The sequence below is a fragment of the Berghia stephanieae genome, chromosome 14 (assembly GCF_034508935.2).
Source record: "Berghia stephanieae isolate SIO BIC M18660-M18661 chromosome 14, UCSD_Bste_1.3, whole genome shotgun sequence".
Classification (NCBI taxonomy): domain Eukaryota; kingdom Metazoa; phylum Mollusca; class Gastropoda; order Nudibranchia; family Aeolidiidae; genus Berghia; species Berghia stephanieae.
In genome coordinates, this window is record NC_088373.1 from 12,770,772 (window position 1) to 12,788,271 (window position 17,500).

Consider the following 17,500-nt stretch of genomic DNA (forward strand, 5'->3'; position numbering starts at 1 on the left):
TACTACTACTACTACTACTACTACTACTACTACTACTACTACTACTACTACTACTACTACTACTAGTAATGGATGAAATAGAGGTTGCGTATTTCTGTGCTTTACTACGTGGGGAAAAAAAAGACAAATTGAAAGAGAAAACAATATTGGGTGCATCCTTTAATGACCCAAAGATTGCTAAAGGGTCAATTCCGTAGACTCTATGGTGATCTCCGATCTTATCTTAAAATGACGAATCACCTCATTTTACCCAGGTGCAAATGAGTACCAGTTCGCTGATGAAAGTAATCTTTGACGGACTAGCATCATTCAAGAGGATAATAGAAAGTCAGCATGCTTCGTACCCGAAAGGCATCAGTTGAGTAAGTCACCTCGCCTAGCTCAATTTGCGGCGCTGCACTGCGGCTGACGCCTGGGTTATACCTCGTCCTAGCTAAATTTGCGGCGCTGCATTGCGGCTGACGCGTGGGTTATTCCAGTCTTACCTTGGAATAGACCCTCGAGAAAAATTTCCCCTATGGGATGAAAAAGGGAATTTTATTATTTTTAATTTTAAACTGTTATCTGTCTGCTCAACGCCACAGAAACATGGATAAGTTCCGGATTTATAAGCTTAGGAGGCAAGATGGCCCATGGTTAGCGCGTTGTACTCTGGACTCAGAGGTTCTGTGTTCGATTCCGACCGAAGCCAATTTGTACTTTCTAGAGCAAGAAAATTTACTCCAATCACTCACTCCATTCAGGTGTAAAAGGGTACCTGTCAAGCTGGGATAGTAATCTGCGATAGACTACAGACTAGCGTCCCGTTAAAAGGTTTTCAAACAAATACGTTAATTGTCCGCTTCACGCTATTGAAAGCGGAATAACTCCTGCACCATTGGCTACAAGGCTTTAAAGGACTTAATTTGTTTTACAATGAGTCCAAGTGGTTCAGGAGGACTTACTTAAAAATATTTTCATTGAGAATTCCCGAAATAAATAACGATAAAGATAATTGATCCCACAAGTTACCGAATAGATGTGCGACCGGTTTTAGACACGTTACTGCTGTGTCACAAAGTGTGACACTTCTTAAATTATATTTATAAACATACGTTTTTAAATTGCCGAAAATGTTTATGTTGCTATGCATTCTGTACGTGGTTTCACCACATAGAATTATTTTTTGAATTGTTCTTGCTTTTTTATATTCAGAATTGAAATAAATAAATAAATTATAACTGTGAAATTGGATGTAAGCTTCAGTTTAATATACGAAAACTGATAAAATGGACGTTTCGGGTTTCCCCTTCATCAAAAACACATGATGAATTAAAAACTACAGACGAATGAGATAATGTGGTAGTGGCGTTGTTCAGATGCATAAACAAAAACATTGATGGGCAGGAAATTGTATGCTACTTTGTGAGGAAGCGCGAATTAAAACAGAGCAATAGAAATTTATAAAAGGTGCGTACTTAATTATGTCAAAAGAGGGGAGGCGGGAAGGAAATGTGTAATGCAGTATAGAAAGTGAACTAAAATAAAGTGTGGACTATTGTTAGAAAATAAATACAATGGAATTGGAAATAAATACAAAATATAAGAGATGTAGGTATTAATATATTAGTGACATTAGCCACAGCAGAAGCAACAATAGTAGTAGTAGTAGTAGTAGTAGTAGTAGTAGTAGTAGTAGTAGTAGTAGTAGTAGTAGTAGTAGTAGTAGTAGTAGTAGTAGTAGTAGTAGTAGTAGTAGTAGGGGTGCAGAAAATAAAGACAGGCATTTCAATTTTGACACGGCGCCGCCAAGTCTGGGACTTTTTTGTCCTAGTGCGGAAGACTGCTATATTTTTCTACTATCACAAACGATATGAACACGGGACTGGGACAGTCCTGTCCCGTTGATTTTGTAGCATTTCACAACTGCTTGGGACACAACGGGACTGTTTTGTCCCGTCCCAATAGGTGCGGAAGATTTCTCTAAATTCTATATGTTACAGATTTGGGACAGGACTGTCCCAGGACAGTCCTGTCCTAGTGCGGAAGAGGGTTTAGGCTTTCGACAATAATTCATACAATACAATTAAGACAAAATAATGCTACCAATCTCTCCTCATGCATTCGTTAGACTATAACAATAACGACCGTGTTATCTTTACTCCTTCCCCAACCAACCCCTAGCTTCTCGCCTTTCATCACGAACTATATGTATTTCAGGACGGGCAAGTACGGAATCTGCCCACCCTTCCTTTAAACGTATTTATTTCCTCTATAACTTAGTTAGAATTCAACTCTACTTTCTAGTAGAGTATTTCTCGTATACTAATTCAATTGTTGAGAAAACCGAAACGGTGGTTGTATTTTATATATTTATTTAGTCGTGACTTTTGAATAAAAGTGTTTTGTTTTATTAGAGGGAATACAATAGCAAATGACATTGTTTTGCAAAAATAATTAGTCTGGCAATAAAAATACAGCGGTAATTACTTTAAGAATTTGAAAAAAAAGAACTAACAAATTAATTTAATAAAAAAAAACAAAAAACAAAAAACCAAATAAGAAAATAATTTAAATAAATGAGTTTTGAGAAGCACTAAAGAAAACGAGAGAAAAAAGAAAGAAATAATTTAAATGGATAAACAAATATATAAAAACAACACAAGTTAATACTAACTTGATATAATATTAGTAAATTAATACATTTAATTCAATACTGGAACCTTCCCAATGTCATTGCATCAATGGTACAAGCACAAGTAAGGCAATAAATAAGAAAAAGTTCGTTTGCCAAAATCTCTATTTAGTGTTCACTGGTTTATAAGGTGGGCTCATTCCGTGTAGCCCGACCTAGAACTAGAGAGGCCAGACAGCAAAATCGGAGTTCATCGTCAGGCGACGTAACGACGAGATGACGATGTGGGCGGAGTTGAGTGGTGGGGGGGGGGGTAATAAAAAAAGAACAGGAGCGTATCCTGGTTTATGTATTACGGGGTGCATGGTGATTCTCAATCTATCAAAAATACACACAAATTGATTTCAGTACGAAGTATCAAGTTTAAGTACTAACTTTTAAAATTATCTAATTTAAATTAGATTATTTCGGACATGGTAATACAGCATATAACTTGAAAAAAACAGGCTGGTATTTGCCCACCCTGCCCATTATTACCAGCCGTCATATATATATATATATATATATATATATATATATATATATATATATATATATATATATATAGAGAGAGAGAGAGAGAGAGAGAGAGAGAGAGAGAGAGAGAGAGGCAATCGAGATGTGCTTGTAGTAATCATAGAACTTTCGATTTGAAAGTGTCTAGCCTACATAATGCACTTCCGGCTTTCGCATTTTACTTTTTCATACTTTTACGTTCCACCAGGTAAATGTGGTTAATTTTGGCTTAGACGAAACATTGAAATTTATCGCTCAGCGGCTCGTTTAAAATTGGCTACCATTGGGATCACGACAGGTTTGGAAAGTGAAAAAATAATTTTACGAAGGCTGTGTGAAAATACACTGGGATGTGTTCAGACACAGGAATACTATAAAGCGTCGCTTAGCCTTGGCAATATATCCATAGTTACTATAAACGGCCCATGAGCTATGCGTTGCTCTGTGGAACATTCCTAATTACTTTACGGTCATTCGACTACGATATATGAATTCTTTCTTTCTTCATTTCTTTAGTGCCAAACCCTGTCAAATACTTTCTTGAAGTCTATAAAGTTCTGGAATAACTCTTTTCGGTGCTGTAGGTTTTCTCGGTAAGAATTCGAGAATTAAACACCTGCTGGGCTGTATTTCTCCCTGCCCTCCTGAAGCCCGCTTGTTCTTCTGCAGGCATTTCTTCTGATCTATTTTTCAGCATGTTCTAGTTACCCCGACAACAAACCGCTTTGAGACCAGAGATCACAAATAATAAACGGAGGCAGTGTTATGCCCGTCATTTCGTTACAAGCTTTTTCCCTTTAGTGTACTTAACTTTATTCATTTCCATTTTTAAAATAATGTTTTATCTTCAGTTGGTGCAAATTTCGAGAAATGCTCTCAATAGCTGTCAAGCCACTCAAATCTTATGGGAAAAGAAAAAGATAATAAAAGCAGCCATTGTCCTTGATTTTGGATCAGAAATGAAAGTCGTCGCCATCGGAACAGGTTAGTTATGTACTTTTTAAAACCAAAACAAAAAATGTTCCAACATCACTCATTAGGCACCATATAAGATGTCATTATCGCGAATAAAACTACGCACAGCTTACATTTGTGCGGTTTAGGCCGCGACCATAATTTTTTTTAACTGATCCATTTAACCATAGATAAGTACCTACTTTTACAGACGAATGACTGAAGCTTCCCAATCGATAAGATGCAAAAGGTCTGAAAGCCTCAATGAATGCAAATCTGCAATAAAAATGACAGAGTAAAACGATGGATGGCAGGCTTTAAGACCAATTAACCGGTAGATAACCACGCCTCTCGGACAATCGTCATAATGTAAACAATGGCAGTGATTGGTAGACACAGCAAACTACACAGGTTTTACTATCGATGGTATGTGTTAAGTAAAATACCCACTGTTCTACCGCTTGATCAGTAGAATCAACACAGAAAACTATGTGTAAAACTTAAACGTTTATAATATGATCGAGAGTACCATGTGATAACCAGTCACCCATTTGTCAATATAAAAACAATAACAACGATCAGATGGAGGTCAAATTCCTTCACGTTATTGTTTATAAACAACCAACTATGTTTGTCCGAGCACGTGTGAAGGTGTGTCACGAATTCCATGTTTTGATTGGTCAAAAATCTACTGGTTAATTGTCTGATGAAGGATGTTGATAACGTGAAGCAGGGTTGCCAGGTTGCCAGACTAGGCAAAGGCCAGATTTCAATTGCAAGAAGACCAAACAAAAGGACACATTTTTAGTATACTATATAATGGTGTTTTTGACAAAATGCAGCAACATACGATTTCGATTTTCCTGCTTTGGCGGACATCATAAAAGAACCAAGAAATTAGTAATCCTCTAACAAACAAACACTGCACTGTGTGTGCGTGCAACGATAACGAATGACGAAATAATGAATTAATTTGAAGAAATGGGCGCGAAATCGACCAAGCGAAGTTTCTTGGAACTCGGAAGTTTCTCCGCTCCCAGTTTTAGGTCTAGTATCAGTTTCAGTTTCAAAACAAGTCTCTGTGCTTGGAGGGTTTCCAAGCCAACAGTACTCACAATAGGTGTTCCTAAAAGTCAGTTTGGGGGGGGGGGGGGGGAGAGAAGAAATAATTAGACTTGATTGCTATACTTTAACTTTTTTAAATCATCAAAAATCCACCATTCGCCAGGCCATTTTTCCACGCCACGCGATGATAAAAATCCGCCAACCTGCCAACACTGGAAGGGATTCAAGAAATAACTCAATGACGTATCCATTTATCTACTATCTATATTCATTTTTAAAGAAAGTTGATTATTCAAAATTATTACTCATAATCGAAAATTTTCGCGAGCGTAAGTTCATGGTCATTGGTCGGTGACAGGGGGAAAAACACACATAATTAAAACATTTTTAAATCATCGAGTCAAAGGTGGAACGATTGAAATCGTTATTAGACTAGTTTCGGCAAATAATACGACAACTGACGTAATTTGCAGTTATATGTATGCGTTGTATATTGAATGAACTAACCGAGACCCGTTCCTATGACTATGAGATGAAGCCAAAGTTAAAAACGGTTTCCATGTCATGAGCTTGACGCGCATAGCAACAAGAGGTCATGTGGCTATTAAGCACGAAATGTCAATTTAGCCCTGTACTAGATTAATAAAAGGCATCTTGTCTAGAGCCTGAGTGGAGCAAGTGACTGAAAAATCATGGGCTCATTTTGATGGAAGAGAACTAAGGGTTTTGTCCCTGCCTTAAGTAAAGGTTTCAAAAACTCGCTTTTTATAATATGAGCTTACCACCAAGCAAGTCCCAGACTAAATCCAAACTACGCCTAAGTTTTAGTTAGACCTCATCGATTAATCTTAGACTATTAGCAACCAAGAAGGTACCTTATCATTAACATTATAGCTTCGATTCGGAAGAAAAACACGTCGGTTATGAATGAATGATAGAGGCAAAAACTGTCCTGTTGTTATTAACACTGGTTTTTAAAATTTCTCCAAAAAAATGTGCTTTTGGTTTAAGAAAATGACATTTTAATGGTAATGTTATCTTTAACAAAAACACCTTTTGTAGCAATGACTATGAAAAATGTTTTTCTCTCTCTTTCTGAGAAAAATTTTTGTCTGAAATCAAAGCCCTATCTCCACTGAGTAAAAATCATTTTGAATTTTGAAAATCCATTCATAAATAAACAAGCTATGCAGTTTCAAATGTGTCATTTATTTGGATGACCCGCAAAGAGGAAAAAAACGCGAAAATATGGGACGCTTTTTCGGCAATTTTTCGACCTTTGGTTGTATCTTGCGTAATAAGTGGATTAAAAGATTGAAATTTGGCAATTTTATAGCAAATTTGATAGATAATATGATGAAAACATTAGAAGAGTTCTAACTTATATAAACACACACACACACACACACACACACACACACACACAGAGAGAGAGAGAGAGAGAGAGAGAGAGAGAGAGGGGGGGGGGATTGCGTACGTAAACAAAAGAATTATAGAAGGAAAAGAGAAATTGGACAAGGGGACAAAGGTTACTGATAGAACGTGACTTGGAACACAATAATTAAACCCATGCTGAGATTGTAGATCATATTGCAATCGAAAACTTTTAACTATAATTTATTAAATTCTTGTAAATTAAACAGTCAAATTATCAGCTGTTTATTGAACCCAAACGCAATGGCAGACGATAAACACCTCTCTGCCAGTGAGACCGCGCAGACATTTTGAATAGTCATGAACTTTAAAACGAGGTCAACCAATCAGAAAGCGCTTTGCCACGACTCGCTCAGCCGCTGTTTGGTGCCAAATCGTTTTGAACTTGTGATTCGGGTTGTAGGGGGGCAAAATGGCTTTGTCTTTTACAAATGAAGAACAAATTTGGATAGTGTTTTGAAAAATACGGGAAAAGTACTCGTCATATTCATATGAAATTTTACAACCTAAAAGAAGAAATGTTCATGTATTACCTTGTCAGCGACAAAACCTACACGCCCGGTAGTTTTAGAAATATTTTACTCCAAAGAGTAAAAATCTATTTTTAATGGTCTTCTGGTAATCGTACGAGTTTTGTCGCTTGACATAATCTAAAATGAACTTTTCTCTAACTGTGTGCCAACTTTCAGTCATATTCATCGATAAACAGCGTCGTAATTAATTTTTTAAAATAGCATATACCAAACGGCTTCGTCCCATATTTTGTCGCGAATTTGGGCACTTCGTGAGCGAAAAAGAGGCCCAAAGATTTGTGCGGGATAGGTAGGTTGCCACCTTTTGTGCTGTAGCTACGTAGCTCTCGCTTTACACAAGAGGAACGCTTGGTTTAGCCTAGGTAGGAATTGTGCAAATTTTAAATTACACTGCAGAATAAAACTTCTGTTAGATATGTCGCATCTATTTGAATAGCAGCACCCTAATTTAACATCTTAGAAACACAATTTTAAATTAATAGACACAGGGCCAATGGGCGAAACACTCCCTCCCCCTGGGGATTTTATGAGACCAATTTTTTAAGTAAATATAATGTGTGGGCTTTCCATTTCTGGCCGGCTGCCAAAAAAAAAGTGTCATCTTCACAGAGTTATTGCCCTTGAAAGGTCATCAAGTGCGTTAAAATGAGCTTGCCACTGCCAAACTTTGAAGTACCATAGCTTCCTTAGTTTTCATCACACATGTCACAAATTTGGATTGCACTGATGTATATAGACTATATTAGATAAATAATAGCTAAATTCAAGGTTCAGAGTATTTAGCATGTATGAACTTCAAGGATGAATTTTAAAATATTCAAATTTTCAAAAAAGTTTCACAGACACTTATATAACTTTAGAGCATTACATATTTCTATATACATCAAAGAGAAAGTGTTATAGCCTGTGTATAGATAAAGCTAAATCTAAAATTTCGTAAATTTTTATTCACTGGTTTTGAAGATATTGGATATTTTGTGATTGTACTGTTGACAGAGCAGTTATTCCCCTTGGTGGATTAGAGAAAGGTTTATAGCAAAATGAAAGCAGTTTATTGTAATATGACAGGAGAAATTTGGTATTTAGGGATAATTTTTTAATTACATCAGCCCAAGGGGAGGGGGGGGGGTCACATCTAGTCTGACTCTGGTTTGGGGGGGGGGGGGGGTCCGGTAAGCATGATGCTCACTCACTTTTTTAGGGGGGGGGGGGTCCAGGTAAACACTGAAATCAGCTTTTCAGTGTCAGCTTTGCTGAAATAACTATTTAAAAAATAAGGGTTTGCAGTTCTTGTCATAGAAAAATATTATAATGCGAATTATTAGATTCACCATTGGTACTTATGAAAGGAAAAAAGTAACACTAAACTGCTGATGTCTATAATGTACCCTATCATTCAATTTGTCTTTCTGTGAGAACAAAGTTGTGTTGACATGAAATATGAAAATTCTGCTTTGTGTTCCACTGTTTTCATTCATGTGTCCCTTCCCATATTTTTCTATAGTTTCGGTGTCAGGTTAGTCTGTGTTTGTTTATTGGCCTTTTTAGGGCGCTAGCACCTCAAATAGGTTATATCAATATCAGCGCCCAAATGTACGTTTAGTCAGAGAGACCAAAATAGTATATCCTCTTCAACACCCAAAAGAAAACAACATGCTTCAATTATTTTTTTTAAACCTATGACTAATGAGGGTTAGTCTTTGTGCTTGCCTATTGCCTGTTTTCATATTATAACTGATAAAAGCTGACATCATATAAGTACGTCCATAAAGCTGCTACATGTATTAAGATAACACCAAGATGAAAAGCATCATATTGTTGGTTTTCTTTAAATGATAGAATGCTTAATAGATGGGAAAATGTGAAAGATGCTGATATTTATAGTATACCCTATCATCTGAATTGTCTTTCTATGAGAACAAAGTTGTGTTGACATGAAAATTCTGCTTTGTGTTTCACTGTTTACATTCATGTGTCCCTTTCCATATGTTTCCTTTTCCGTGTGCCTGCCCTTAGACATGACCTAAGATAGGAACTCTTTCTGTATGCCTGACCCAAAATTAAATAATTCATCATTGATTAGTTGTCTTACTAGACTAGCCAGCTCTTTTTATAAAATTTGATTTCATAATGGCTACCGAGTACAGTGATCTCCCCATTGTTAGAGTGTCGATTGTTCCTAACCTTTTTCTTTCTTTTTTTTAAATTTCAGAATGAAATAATATGACAAAATAAATTGACATTATAAGCTCACATCAATATATTAACTCATCAACTTGATTGTGTAATGGCTTCCGAAGAGCCTTTTTCTTTGAAAAAAGATAGACATAAGCGACCAAAGACAGTGAAGAAAACCTGTGTTATTCATTATCACAATTTAGCAAATCACGGTTTCCTAAAAACTTTTACAGAGGAGGCATGGGAAAATGTTCAAAAAGTTAAGAGAATTCGACTTGAGAGTGATGACATCAATGAAAGATGTGTACACATCTGTGACAATCTTCCAGATCATCCAGGTCAAGAACATGGCTTCCATCGTCCTTGTTTGAAAAGTTTCACTAACCTGAAATATGTACGGCTTGAAAAGAAAAGAAAACTGGAATCCAACAGTAATGAAGATAATAGTCTTAAAAGAAGATGTGTTGAATCACTGACAGGACCTTGTTTTCCAGATGAATGTATCATTTGTCAGCGAAAAGAGAAATATGTAAACAGAAGAAAAGATAAGTTTGTAAAGTGTCAAATAGAGTCTTCAAAATCTTCCATATGTGAAGCTGCCATTTCAGAGGAGATAGCCGCTTGATAGGGTTGACAGAAAATTATTGTCTGATATCACGTGAAGCAAAGTACCATGAAAGCTGCAGGAAGAAATTGACTCAAAAAGATGCTCGTCATAGTAAAAGTTCCAACAAAACGAAAACATTGAAAATTACAGCCCAAAGAGATATGTTTGGCCAGTTGCTCATGTTAAGCCAGTGTCATAACATTGATCTTCGTAAGGTGATGTGCTATCCACTAAGCCCAGTTCCGTGGGCTTTAGCAACAAGTGATGGATCTTTCTTGAAAACAAACAAAGCTACACTTATGAATAGAATGGAGAAATATGAAATTGCTGACTCAAGAATGAATTTCCTGAAGAGCATCTACATTGTTGATGGCAATGCAGTTCTCCAAGCATTGGTTTCATTACCAGGAACATTTGGTGAACTGGCTCTGAAACTGTTCAGCACACTCCCAAAGTCTACAGACCTTCATTTCATTACAGACAGATACCTCGAGGATTCAATAAAAGCAACAGAAAGATCTCGAAGGGGTGATTCTTCAAATAACACTTTTCTTATTGGAGGACTGTTAACAAAAGTGCCGAGCGACTGGAAGCTATTTCTATCAAGTGGGGAGAATAAAATAAACCTAATGAAACTAATTTTACAAGAATGGGAGTCAGACAAATATGCATCAAAACTCCAAGGCAGAAACATTTTCTTTGCGATCGAAAACAATGTGTACAGCTGAGCAGTGAGAATGGAATAACCACAGATTCTAGACCAATGCCTGAGCTGGTTTGTAGTCACGAAGAAGCTGACACCAAAATTATTGTTCACTGTACATATGCAGCTCAACATTCAAGGAAGGAAGAAATTGTAGTAAGATCACCAGATACTGATGTCTTTTTGTTGCTTTTGGCATTTGCAAAGAAAATTGAAGTCCCTTTACTTTTTGACACAGGTTCAGGGGAAAACAGAAGGCTTCTCAACATCACAAACCTTTCTAGCAAATTATCACCAGAAATATGTGACGCTATGTTGGGATTTCACAGTTTCACAGGTTGTGACACTACCAGCTGCTTTGCTGGAAAAGGAAAAGTACGTCCATTTGCCCTATTGACAAAACACCAAGATTTCACACACTTATTTTCTGAATTGGGAAATCAAGAAGTGCTACATCAAGATGTTTTATCAAAGCTTGAAAAGTTTGTGTGTCTAATGTATGGAGACAGCAGAGCAAATGACGTCAACAAACTAAGAGCTGATACGGTGAGAAAAAGATTGACCCCTGGAGATGACAGACCCCTCTCCCACTGTAAAGGCATTGATTTGTCCCAGCTCCCTCCCTGTAAGAAAGGTCTACAGATGCATAGCAAGAGAGCAAACTTTCAAGCAATGGTTTGGAAGCAAGCAGCATCAAACTTCCCCGAAATTCCAAAACCAGAGGAAAACGGTTGGAAAACGACAGCTTCTGGTAGTCTGGTGATCGACTGGTTTGGAGATGATGACATTATACCAAAAGAACGAGTTAACATTATTGTTGATGAACAGCAACCTAAAGAAGATGACATTGAGGAAGAGGATGGTGAAGAGGAATGGTCTTCTGAATCAGAGGATGATTTTTCAGACTGTGACCAATGAGTGGATGATGAACTGTGAAGAAAAATGAGTATGTTCCATACCTCTCAAACCATAACCGAATATATGTATATATATATATATCATGTGTGAATGTGGTGAGTGTGTGTGTCACAATTATAATATAAATGTATTTCAAGGACACCTATTCTCAGTAGTTCACATTCTCATCCTAAAATGCTATAATATGTATTTCGAGAAAATGATGTTTTTGTTTATTATTTTCTATTTGTCATTAGTAAAGATAGTTTGTATGTATTTCAAAATGACCCTCAAATCATCAGTTTCAAACACAATATTTAGTTATATTAAATTAGACATGTTTTAAAATACAAAAATGCATTTTATGAATTTTTAGAAATTTTTGCACCGAATGACCTTTCAGGCGCAATAACTCTGTAAAGATGACACTATTTTTCTGGCAGCCGGCCATAAACGGATAGCTTAGATGTTATACTAACTAGAAAAATTGGTCTCATAAAAATCCCCAGGGGGGGGGGGGGAGTGGGGGTCCCGGTAGTCCTTAGTCTATAATGATTATTAAATTCATGCGGCTTTGTGGTCTTTTGGTATGACAGTTGATTCTAACCTGTAGATCCCTGGTTCGAGTCCCGCTGTGGGTGGCGCAAAGGCGTGTCTTTAGAGAAGGCCCTTTACTCACATTCTCTCCTCAAACTCAGGTGTAAATGTCAAATATGTATCTGGCCGGTAATAGCCTTGTCCCTGCCGACATTAAATATTTATATTGTAAGAGCTCCTTACAAACGTCATGCCTGGTTCTATATGTTCAAAGCTGCTGTTGAATAAAGCTTTTTTAGTACATTTCGGGGATCTTGCGCAATATAAAAGTTCACGTGATTTTTTGTTGCTCTTTATAATCTGTTCTAGGGAATCGGTGTGTTCAGCGTGAATGTTTGAAGAATGCAAATGGAAAGGTCGTCATTCACTCACACGCTGAGATCATAGCCAGACGAGCTTTCATCAGGTAAGACGTAAGTCTGGGTTTCTCCAGCTTCCCGAGGAATAAACTCTCAATTTCCCATAGGGAGACTAGTGAAGGAAATATACATTTAATTTGAATATCTCAAATTGCAATCAACAAAGATGGTGATAAAATATAAATTATATAAAATGATAAATATAGAATCATGAAGAGGAAGGCAAGGATAATTGGACCATTTTGGCAATTGGGTTTAGTTTAAGGTTTCACAAAATAATCTGAGATGATTCCCAATATTAAACACAAAAATTGTGAAATAGGATGTGCTCTTACTCTTATGTTTGTTTGGTTTTTAGTCTAAGAATGACTGTGTTTGTTTGTTCTTTTTGTTTTCTTTTCATTATTGTTTGTTTTTTATTGGGGTTGGGGTTTTTTAGGGGAGGGTTGTTGTTGTCTGTTGCTTTTCTTGTGTGTTTGGGTTTGTTTGTTGTATTTTTTTTTTGTTTTTTTTTTATTTTTTTTTTTGTTTTTTGTTTTTTGCTTTGTTTTTTTTTTTTTGTTTTCTTGTTTTTTTTTTTTTTGTTGTTTTTTTTGGGGTTTTTTTTTTGTTTGTTTGTTTTGTTTTTTTTTTGTTTTTTTCTGTTTGTTTGTTTTTTTTTTTGGGGGGGGGTTGTTGTTTGGTTTTCGTTTGTTTACTTTTGGCGATTTAAAAAAATCAATGTTCATTATATATATATATATATATATATATATATATATATATATATATATATATATATATATATATATATATATATATATATATATATATATATATCCTTTGGACGTACATTAAAAGGAAAAAACCAAGAACAGACAGATATATATCAGAATTAAGAGTAATGGTGAATGAATACAGATCCGAACGAAAAGGCCAATACAATAAACAACAAACTGTCTACTCAATCTCTGATCCATCGTTTGAAATTATCAATAATTTACCCCAAAACGTAAGATTCTTTCCTCATATGAATACCATTACTGCAATGTAAACAAATAAAAGTCAACTTGAATGTAGATAAAACTGCGGACCCCTTGAGCTTCAATCTCGGTGTATGATGTCTCAATGAAACTGTCATTGATCTAAATATAGAATTGACAGACGATGGACACCATTGCAATCTATAAAAGTCGACAGTCAATATCACATGTGTTGTAATTTCCTCTTTGAAAATCTTTTGCGTTGTAAGTATGAAAGTTGGTGTATCTTGACCTGTCTTCGTGTAGTGGAGAGGTGATGTAAACCCGCACGTAATAGTTGAATTAGTCAATGCCCACTTCTAGGCAAGTGACTAGCTAGTCCGAGACTAGAAAGCGTTCATGAAATCCGATTTTTTTTTCGACACTTCGCTCGGGCTTAAGACTAGCTAGTCATTTAATAGGCTACTAGTAAATTACTTAATCTAGTCCTCGTTCATGAAAACGGGCCTGGAGGCACGATACCCAGTGACCTGAATAAATACCATACTACTATTTAGAAAAAGGACGATGAATCAATTAAAAGCTGAAAACTACACAGTCCAGGCTCTTTAACACCGAATAATTTGCAAAGTTCTGGGTCATATATAAATCCACAGTAATGACTTGGATCATTTAGAATGGTGCAAAATTTAAAATACGTAAATATCATTATTATCATTATTCCAGTTCTTGTTTTTAATATTGTTGTTGCTCTTGTTGATGATGATGAATGGTGGTGGTGTTGGTGATGACGATGATGATGATTATTATTATTATTATTAGTGGTAGAAGTAGTAGTAGTAGTAGTAGTAGTAGTAGTAGTAGTAGTAGTAGTAGTAGTAGTAGTAGAAGTAGTAGTAGTAGTAGTAGTAGTATCATTATCATTATTATTATTAACGTAGGGTTTGAAACATTTTATTCTAATTACGTGGACTTCTTTATTCAAGGTATCTATACAATCAACTGATTGAGTACAAGACCAATGGAAATCACAGTAATGCGATTTTCGAGGGAAATGGAAGTGGAAAACTCAAACTGCGGTAAGACGAGATTGCCCGTAAAAAAAAAAAGGCACAGCAGACTACGGTTACGAAGAATAACCTTTGACAGAACGAATAATTGTATAACACCAGTTGCTTTATTTAATTGAAATAATAAAGGGAGAAATAGATCAACTCGCGTTCGTTATTCAATCACTAAATTTAAACAGTGTTGATTATGGGCTGTTCGAATATAACCTTACACCTTAGAAGGTGGGGCATGGTTTTTGGCTCATGTCTCATGTAAGAAAAGCGTAAGTCACTTTTTGTGTCAATTATTTATTGTATTAATTTTTCCATGTACAAAAAGACAACCCTTTATAGAAACATATTACCATTTTTTAAAAATAATAAACATTAAAATAAACCTTGCAGTGATTTCTACGATTTTCAACTTGAAATGGTTTGTCATTTCTACCATATTGACCGAAGACTCAATATCAACGACTGATTAATCAGCATTTGTTAAGTTATGATCGGATCGCAAAAAATGCGAGTTATTTCTTTTTCTTCCAACAGCCAACAACAACACTTGACATCTAGGGCGAGACACGACGCCTGTTAGATGATATTACTTTTGTTTTTATCCAACAGAGACAATGCTGTTAACAGCAAGGTATTCATTTTACACACGAGTCCGGTAAGAGAAGGTGAGTAAAGGGCCTTTCCTCTGAATTCAACTATACGCCGCTCAGAGCGGGACTCAAACCATGGACCTTCCATTTCGAAGGCGAGTGTGATACACACTAGACCACATTGCTGCCCGAGTGGTATCTCTACCTAGTGTGAAGAAAAACAAAACAGGTGATTAAATCCATATTGATCTTTAGTACATACTTTATACAGACAGACGTGGTATACTCTTTATTTTTGAGCTATTACAGTTCATTATCGTCGAATAATAACACAAACACCTAGTATAAAGCTGTAAGTGAAATTTCAAGTCTTAAATCTTAAGCCTTTATATTCATATTATAATATCACACCTCATATTATCATGTCTTGTGTGCAGAGATTCTATCAAAGTGCATTTATACATCTCGAGGACTCCATGCGGCGACGCAGCCATTTATCTTCATCATATTACACCAAAGTGGCTAACTAGGAAGCGCGGTGGAACCCTACGGACAATACTTACTGAAGGTATGTATTAGAGCTGCAATAAATAGTGACCAAGACATACATACATCTTTACGTGTGTATAATATTGTCTACCCAGTAAGTTCTATCCGTCCCATATGAAGCATTGGGTCTAAGTTGCTGGTGTTTGCCTTAGTTATCTCTATTTTTCTCTATAAAAAACACTTGCGGGGGGGGGGGGGGGGGTTGCAATTTTTGTCTTTGTAGAGATTGCTATAACAAAAGTAGCCATTTCAGTGATTACGGCTAATATGGAACCTATATAATTCATTCAATGAATTTCTTTTAAACGTTGAGTTAGTTTAAAACAACGTAGTTAGTTTAAAACAACGGAGTGTTTATCCGTCCGTAAGTACATATTCTTACAATATGTCTATACGTACTTCAGTGCTTATGAAATGGAGTGGACGTGAAATAAGCACACAGAAACTGACGGATTAAGGCGTTCACCTTTGTGACCTTTTGTTCCGTCGTAGTGTCAGTAAGTACCCTACTTCAAGAACAAATTATTATAACATAAACTAGCCGTATTTCAAATACGTATGTAAAAGTAAAAGATTCGGTGTAGAGTAGACGCAACTATATGAATGGGGGGGGGGGGGGGGTGAGGCCCGATTTCCCAGTGAAGGATTTTTTTTAGGTTATGGTTTATCCTCCTAATAATAATATGCTTCTTTGTGAGGGTTGAGAGAAGGGAGGGTGACTTTTCGTCCACCGGTTCAGTCCTTCACTCGTTCACTTTTCTTTCCATGACTGTTGATAAGTAAGCGTCGAAATGAGTAGGAAAAAAATCACATTACTCTCTTTCTCTCTCTCTCTCTCTCTCTCTCTCTCTCTCTCTCTCTCTCTCTCTCTCTCTCTCTCTCTCTCTCTCGATGTGTGTGTTTGTGTGTGGGTGTGTGTGTCTTTCTGTCTTTATTTTTTATTTATTTATTTATTTTTTCATTTATTTCTCTTCCTTTCACATACTCTCTTCAAATAGTGTTTGCGAAATAAAGAAGTGAACATTAGAAAACACGCCAGTTTACGCATTGCAAAAAAATAGCTTTAATGAGTAAAATACATAAAGGATTAGATATATCGCGAAATATTGCAGATAGAAGAAAAATATCTTGATATAGGAAACCTGTCGTACTGAATTAAAAAATCATCTTAAATTTTTGTTTCAGTGAGAATCAATATTCCTTCTCAAAATTAAGCATGAAATCATGAACGATAAGCACAATGTTCGAACAAGCAGCATAAAATCTTAAGAAATGTATATCATCCTAAGACACCCTGCCTTTACTTTCTCCACTTGTTTGTTTGTTGTTTTGTTTGGGGGGGGGGGGGTTTGTTTTGTTTTTAGTTGTTTGTTTGTTGTTTTTTGGGTTTTATTGGGGGTTTTTTTTTTGGTGTTTTTTTTTTGGGTCGTTTTTCAATATCAAATCTCCAAGTCGTAACTACCCCCCCCCCCCCCCCCCCCCAAATAGACGCAATGGTAATTTTTTTTTTATTATTTTCTAAGACCTTATGTGTCTGTTGACATTTGACTATGTATAAACTACTAGTATGGGGTATTCCTATGCAATTATTTTAAAAACTACATCACATATTCGCAAGTAAAATCTAAAAAAAATAGGAATATGATACGCAACAAAAACTTAGACAGATCCACCATTTGTGCCCAGCCTATGAGTGCCCAAACTCTCAAACCTGCGATTGTATGAGATGCTTATCTAATGGACAATACCTAGACAGTTCTTAATACGAAACAAATCACCAAGAGAGATGATTCGTTAGAGAGAGGGATATCATCTCACACAGAAACAAAAAACAAACAA

The 17,500-nt window shown here is 36.1% G+C and overlaps 2 protein-coding genes across 3 annotated transcripts in view; both read left to right on the top strand.

The window, feature by feature from the left end:
• Positions 1-17,500, top strand: part of LOC144960167 (uncharacterized) — a 289,349-nt gene that overhangs the window by 251,745 nt on the left and 20,104 nt on the right. The gene's annotated exons all lie outside the window — the stretch shown is intronic.
• Positions 1-17,500, top strand: part of LOC144959429 (double-stranded RNA-specific adenosine deaminase-like) — a 53,200-nt gene that overhangs the window by 18,843 nt on the left and 16,857 nt on the right. For both annotated transcript variants that reach the window (XR_013642624.1, XM_078892012.1), the window contains exons 5-8: positions 4,021-4,153; positions 12,447-12,543; positions 14,445-14,537; positions 15,550-15,680. Coding sequence is in view for 1 of the 2 variants with exons in the window: in XM_078892012.1 (XP_078748138.1) it covers positions 4,021-4,153; positions 12,447-12,543; positions 14,445-14,537; positions 15,550-15,680 (454 nt within the window). In the remaining variant the exon portion in view is untranslated. The remainder of the gene's footprint in view (positions 1-4,020; positions 4,154-12,446; positions 12,544-14,444; positions 14,538-15,549; positions 15,681-17,500) is intronic.